The sequence below is a fragment of the Diospyros lotus genome, chromosome 1 (genome assembly GCF_014633365.1).
Source record: "Diospyros lotus cultivar Yz01 chromosome 1, ASM1463336v1, whole genome shotgun sequence".
NCBI lineage: Eukaryota > Viridiplantae > Streptophyta > Magnoliopsida > Ericales > Ebenaceae > Diospyros > Diospyros lotus.
This window is the reverse complement of record NC_068338.1, coordinates 11,918,423-11,925,100: the sequence shown is the minus strand read 5'-3', so window position 1 is coordinate 11,925,100 and position 6,678 is coordinate 11,918,423. Positions and strand designations below refer to the sequence as shown.

Sequence of the window (6,678 nt, the reverse complement as noted above, 5' to 3'; positions counted from 1 at the left end):
TACTAGATTTAGGTGCATCCATTAATGTCATGCCTAACTCTATATATGCTTCTTTGCAGTGTGGTCCTTTGAAGCCAACAGAAGCACAGCCTACCCATCTGGAGTCTTGGAGGATGTCCTGGTTAAGGTTAAGGATTGCATCTTCCCTGCTGATTTTTATGTTTTAAATATGGAAGATGATAACACACATGAGCATGCACCTCTCATCCTAGGTAGACCATTTTTAAAAACTGCAAGGACTATCATCAATGTGCATGAGGGTACACTTTCCATGGAATTTGCTGGTAGCACCATTCATTTTAACATACTTGATGCCATGCAATGTCCCTCTGAAGATCATTCCACCTTGCAAGTTAACTTGATTCAATTGTTGGTTGATGAAGCATGCATTAAGTCTTGTGATTTGATTGATGCATTCCCCACTATTCATGACCTTCCAGATTCCTTCATCTGTCCTGATTGTAGTAATGAGAGTGATCCATGTGATGCATGTTATGAGATTGCTGCATTTCTAGATAACCATCATTCTGAAGTTGAAAATGAGCATGCACATCCTGATCTTCATGGTTTCCCTATAGAGGATATTGTTTCCACTAACCTTGCTGCCATTGAGTTAGAGTTGCAGTCAAATAGGTCAGCCCCCTCTTTGCAGCAGCCACCCACCATTCAGTGCAAGCCTTTGCCTCAGCACCTCAAGTATGCATTCTTGGAGAAAGATGAGAAGCTGCCAGTCATCATTGTAAATAACTTGCAGGCTGAGCAAGAGAGAAAATTGCTGGATGTGCTAAAAAATAATAAGAAAGCAATTGGGTGGACTTTAGCGGACAAACTAGAATCAGCCCATCTGTTTGCATGCACCGTATCTTATTGGAGGAAGGAGCAAAACCAGCAAGGCAGCCTCAAAGAAGACTTAACCCAACCATTCTTGATGTGGTAAAATAGGAGGTAAGTAAATTACTTGCAGCCGGCATTATTTACCCTATTTCTGACAGCAAGTGGGTGAGTCCCGTGCAGGTTGTTCCAAAAAAGACGGGCATCACGGTGGTCCCAAATGAACAGAATGAGCTTATCCCCATGAGAGTGCAGAACAGCTGGAGAGTCTGCATTGATTATAGAAAGCTGAACCAAGCAACCAGAAAGGATCATTTTCCCCTCCCATTCATTGATCAGATGTTGGAGAGGTTGGCTGGTAAGTCACACTATTGTTTCCTTGACGGTTTTTCTGGATACTTTCAGATTTGCATAGCCCCAGAGGATCAAGAGAAGACCACCTTCACCTGCCCCTTTGGCACATTCGCTTATAGGAGAATGCCTTTCGGTCTATGTAATGCTCCAGGTACCTTTCAGCGATGCATGGTAAGTATATTTTCAGATTTTCTAGAGCATTGCATGGAAGTGTTCATGGATGATTTTTCAGTTTATGGCACTTCTTTTGATGATTGCTTGGTTAGCTTGGGTAGAGTCCTAGAGAGATGCATTGAAAAGAACCTTGTTTTAAATTTTGAAAAATGTCATTTCATGGTAGAACAAGGAATTGATCATTTGAGCAGGGTCCCTCCTTCTTCAGATTCCACAGTCATGGACTCCCAGCCTATCAGGGATGATTTCCCAGATGAGTTATTATACCACATTCATGGTGTTGAGCCCTGGTATGCTGATTTAGTAAATTATTTAGTTGCTTCTGAATTACCTGCATATTTTAAGAAGGAACAGCTAAATAAATTTAAGAGTCAGGCTCGGTATTATGTGTGGGATGATCCCTATCTGTGGCGCATGTGTAGTGACCAGGTCATCAGGAGATGTGTGCCTAACCATGAGTTTGCATCTGTCTTAAATTTTTGTCACACACTTGCATGTGGTGGTCACTTTGGTCCCCAACGTACAGCTAGGAAAGTCCTAGATTCTGGATTATATTGGCCTTCACTCTTTAAGGATTCATATGAGTTCTGTAAGAATTGCACACGTTGCCAACACACAGGCACTATATCACGTAGGAATGAAATGCCTCAACAACCCTTATTATTTTGTGAAATCTTTGATGTTTAGGGCATTGACTTCATGGGTCCATTTCCTGTGTCATTTGGTTATGTGTACATTCTATTAGCTGTGGATTATGTTTCTAAGTGGGTGGAAGCTAAAGCCACCAGGACTGATGATGCTTCTGTGGTTGCAGATTTTGTTCGTTCTCACATCTTTTGCAGGTTTGGCATGCCTAGGGCCATCATCAGCGACCAAGGATCCCACTTTTGCAATAGAAAGATGGACACCCTACTTCGTAAGTATGGGGTAATACACAAAGTGGCGACTCCTTATCATCCACAAACTAATGGGCAAGCTGAAGTCTCAAATAGGGAGATCAAGCAGATTTTGGAGAAGACTATCTAGCCCAATAGGAAAGACTGGAGCCAGAGATTAGAAGATGCGCTATAGGCCTACCGCACTGCCTACAAAACCCCCATCGGCATGTCCCCCTATAGGTTGGTTTTTTGGAAAAGCGTGTCACTTGCCGGTGGAAGTGGAGCATAAGGCATATTGGGCGGTGAAGCAATGCAATATGGACATCAGTCAAGCGGGGTCCCAAAGAAAGCTCCAACTTCAAGAGCTTGAGGAGATTAGGATGGACGCATATGAGAACTCCCACATCTACAAGGAGAAGACCAAGGCTGTGCATGACAAGCTTATTGTGAGGAAGACATTCGAAGTTGGCCAGAAAGTTCTGCTATACAATTCCCGTCTCAAGTTGATGCCCGGTAAGTTACGTTCTCGTTGGACTGGTCCTTTCATAGTTATTCATGTTTTTCCCTTTGGTGCAGTTGCAATCAAGGACGAGTCCAATGTAAAGCAATTCACAGTGAACGGGCAGTGGCTTAAGCCATTCTACGAGAGCTTTCAGGAGCATATTGTGGAGGAGCTGCATCTCCTCAACGCCACCTCCATTTGATACATCAGGCTGTTTCTCTCTCCCTAGTATTTTACATTTACTTGTCCTATTCTTGATTGGAATTGCATGTTTACATTGAGGGCAATGTAAAGTCTAAGTGTGGGGGGAGGCAGCATTCTTATTTTAGCAGCATTTTCTTTATCTTTTCATATTTCTTTTTCCTTGGGTTTAGTTGAGTCTGTTTTGCGTGGAAATGCAAGTTAAGCAATTAAGTCTAAAAGAACCCAGCATGATTAGAACTTCGATCTTATCTTCCTTGATTTCAAGTGACTTGGCAATGAGTTTGATTTGATAGATTGATTGGGTAGTCTACAGCCGTGAGGATTTTGAGCCTATTGTCTTTCTTGTGTGTGCATTCACCTATCATGATCTCCACTCTAGAACTTGTTTTGATTCTTGGTTGAGGCTATATTTGTTCATGCATGACTCAAACATGATTAAGGCATTCTTTCTTGTCCCCATTTGGCCATTTTGTTATTCAAAAAAAAAAAAAAAAAATCAATCAATCAATCCCTTTCGTTTGCCACTTAGAGCCATCATTTTTACCCTTCATTTTCATACACCCTTTTTGGACCTTCCAACCTTAGGAAGAGGAATATTAAGTGCATTCTAGAGAGAGAGATTGAATTCATCAAGCAAGTCATAAGGCCAAAGGCCATTTGCATCCATGAAAAAGAAAAAGAAAAGCAAGAAAAGGATAGAATGGTGAGAAGGAGCGTAAAACGCACTCATCTCTACCAAAAAAAAAAAAGAAAGCAAAGTTGAGACAGAGCGTAAAACGCACTCAACCGAATAAAGATGCAATGTTTTTCATAATGCTTGGAAATTCTATCTCTTGATCTTGGAGTTGCATGAAATGTTTTCTCAACCTAAGGCATGTTTTCCTTCATTGATTGTCTTTCCATTTCTTTCTTCCCCACATTACAACCCTGAATAAGCCCTTTTGATTTGTGGCATGCATGTGACATGGATAGTGGAGATTGAGAAGATAAACAAGCTTATGGTAGTGGAATTGTGATTGGGTGAATTTGAGCGAAACAGTCACCACCACCTCTTGAGAGATTTTTGAGCATACACTTGTCCTGTGAGAGGCTTCTACTTTTGATTTGTCTTATTGAATGAATTGCCATATCACTTGTTTTCTTGGAAGTAGAGGAAAGATGATCTTTGAATGATGAATTCTCGAAGACTTACCTTGCATCTGATTTCTGTTTTTCCGCATTTTTATTCTTGAGTCATAGAGTCTAGTGTTTTGCCCAGGAGTGCAAAAGTCTAAGTATGGGGGAATTGATAGCATGCATATTTATACTATATTTTGGCGTTTCACCTCAGTCTTATTAGGCCATTTCAAGTAATTTTTGCTGATATTTCATTGTTTCTATTTTATTATGCTTCAAATCATCCTTACACTATTTTCTATCTTACTTCTATGGATCCAGGCTTTAGGGAATGTTGGATGGACTAGAGAAGTGGCTCAACTAAAGGAGCTTGGGCTAACTTTCAAGGAGCAGACTTGGGCTGCTCAATTTTACTATTTTTTGGGCTCACTTATTTTCTGTTGGGCTAGGCCCAACCCTAGCCTTCTTAGCCATGTATTTAAGGCCTCTTAGCACTTATTTCATGGGAGGAGGGAAGTGAAAAGAGGGAGGATTCTGGTCGTTTTTTATTGTTAGCATTTTTCTGTTTCCTTCATCTTTTGTTCCACTTTGTTTTCCTTGCTGTAATGATAGGCTAGAGCATTTGTAACCGGTTGTGTATCTTGAATCCATGTGGAATCTAAGTCCCGGATGAGCTACAAAAACCTGGTTTGTTTGTTTTAATCTTGTTCATTTCCATTTGGTTTAGTTTGAGCAGATTTGTGAATGCATGGAGTTCATGGCAGGTTTGTGTGAATTTGCATGGTTTCATTTTTTGTTAAATGCTTAGAGAACAGAATGTTATAGCCGGTTGGTATAACATATCGGAAATGAATATTATGTGCTTGAACGGTTGTTCTTGCATAGGTCCGGATAGGTTGAATAGAGAGTGGATGGTTGCATTTTGTTTATAAGAGGCTTCTATATTCATTTTGTTATTCCAATCATTCTAATCCTTGGACGGTTGTTGGGGATGCTTTAAGTTTGATATCCAGAGATTAAAACACCTAACAAGCTAAGATTTATAGAGTGGACGAGGAAGATTTCATAGAGGGGACAAATACACAGCCGGTTGCATTTCTTGTACTGATTTTTCATCCATCCTTGTTTTTCTGTTTTGTTAATTAGTTTTCTGTCAACCCCCCCCCCCCCCAAACAAACTGTTGGTTATATTGGTTCTTCTTGTTCATAGAGGAAAGTGAGGCTCCTTGTGAGAGATGACCTAGGGTGCACTTTGCTGCAAACTAGAGAAGAGACATATAGATCTCTAATTCTGGAGTGGTTCGACAATCGCTCGGTCACTCATCACCCTTTGTGTCATCCTTATTTGAATTTCAACGTGGTTGCTGCCAATACATCATCAGCCTTTATGTCATCCTGTAGTTATAGAGTAAAGCAAATATCAAAAGTGATATTTATTCAAAGGTACATAAAACTAAGATAATGTGACTAACCACTCTTGCACATTTCCTATTTTTTTTTCTTCCAAAGAAATGGGATTTGAGCAAGTTTAGCAATTATGACCAACTTGACCACAACGACCACATTTGACCCTCGTCTTCTCTTCCCCAAATGAAGGAATTTGGAACATCTTGCACCTTCCACATTTGCATCCAGTACCCGACGATAGCAATTAAGCAAGAAGTAATTTCATCCATCACGGTCCAATCAGCTTGACTGCCCGCCGGCATTATAGAATCTATGTAAGCACCCAGGAGAGCTTTAGTTTGGTAGTATGAGGAGCACAAGGTGTATGGGTCAATGATGCATGAACGTGCAGCAACCAGGGCATGTCCACATGGCAATTGGTCGAACTCAAACACTCGACATGTGCAACTTCTCGCATTCAATTCAATTATGCCACCGGAGTTCCCATCTTTAACATTAATTCTATAAATATCAATGGGTTCTAGATGTTAATATTGGGATAATGCCAATCTTTTCGTTATTTCTCCTTCAGCTCATGCTATGATATATCCTCCCATCTAACTAGCATCACCCTGTCTCTCATAAAACCAATGTTGATGCATATTCCTGATGTACTCCATCAGATATTGAATCGACAATTTTTGTGCATTCGTCAAGGCTGCATTCAAGCATTCTGCAATATTTTTCATTATGATATCAAATCGCTTGCCATCTGAGAATGAGCGTGCCCAGTGATTGAAACTGACATCTTTAAGATAGGCACCGACCATTGGAACATATCACTCTCGTTCATTAGTATTCATTAAATTATGATTCCCTATAAAACTTCATTGCCTTATAGAATAGGTGTAATACCCAATAACTTTGAGTTAATTAAGAAATAAGAATTTTATTAGAAAAATGGATTTGAGGGAAAATAGGTATCAGAATAGCCTGAGAAATTAATCGAATTGACTACAGGGAGTACCTTGGAGCCGAGATTCCTAAATAAAATGATTCGGTATTGTCAAGTATTTCGAGGTATGATTTATGGCAAAGAAAGAAATTATATTAGAAATAATTTTCGATACAGCTAAAATACAGCTATGGAATAAGCTGTAAAGTCGAATAATCGTAGGAGACTCCCAAAATGGAAACAGAAGCCTCAAGAAACTTCAATTCTTCAAGTAGAGC

At 40.0% G+C, this 6,678-nt stretch overlaps 1 protein-coding gene across 1 annotated transcript; it reads right to left on the bottom strand.

Annotated features, from left to right (window-relative positions):
* Window positions 1–5,400: 5,400 nt before the first annotated feature.
* Window positions 5,401–6,275, bottom strand: LOC127801564 (uncharacterized). The gene is made up of 3 exons (XM_052336836.1): window positions 6,068–6,275; window positions 5,676–5,953; window positions 5,401–5,454 (listed from the first exon to the last, which is right to left on the bottom strand). Exons 1-3 carry the CDS (start codon window positions 6,273–6,275, stop codon window positions 5,401–5,403), a joined length of 540 nt encoding a protein of 179 aa, XP_052192796.1.
* Window positions 6,276–6,678: the final 403 nt, after the last annotated feature.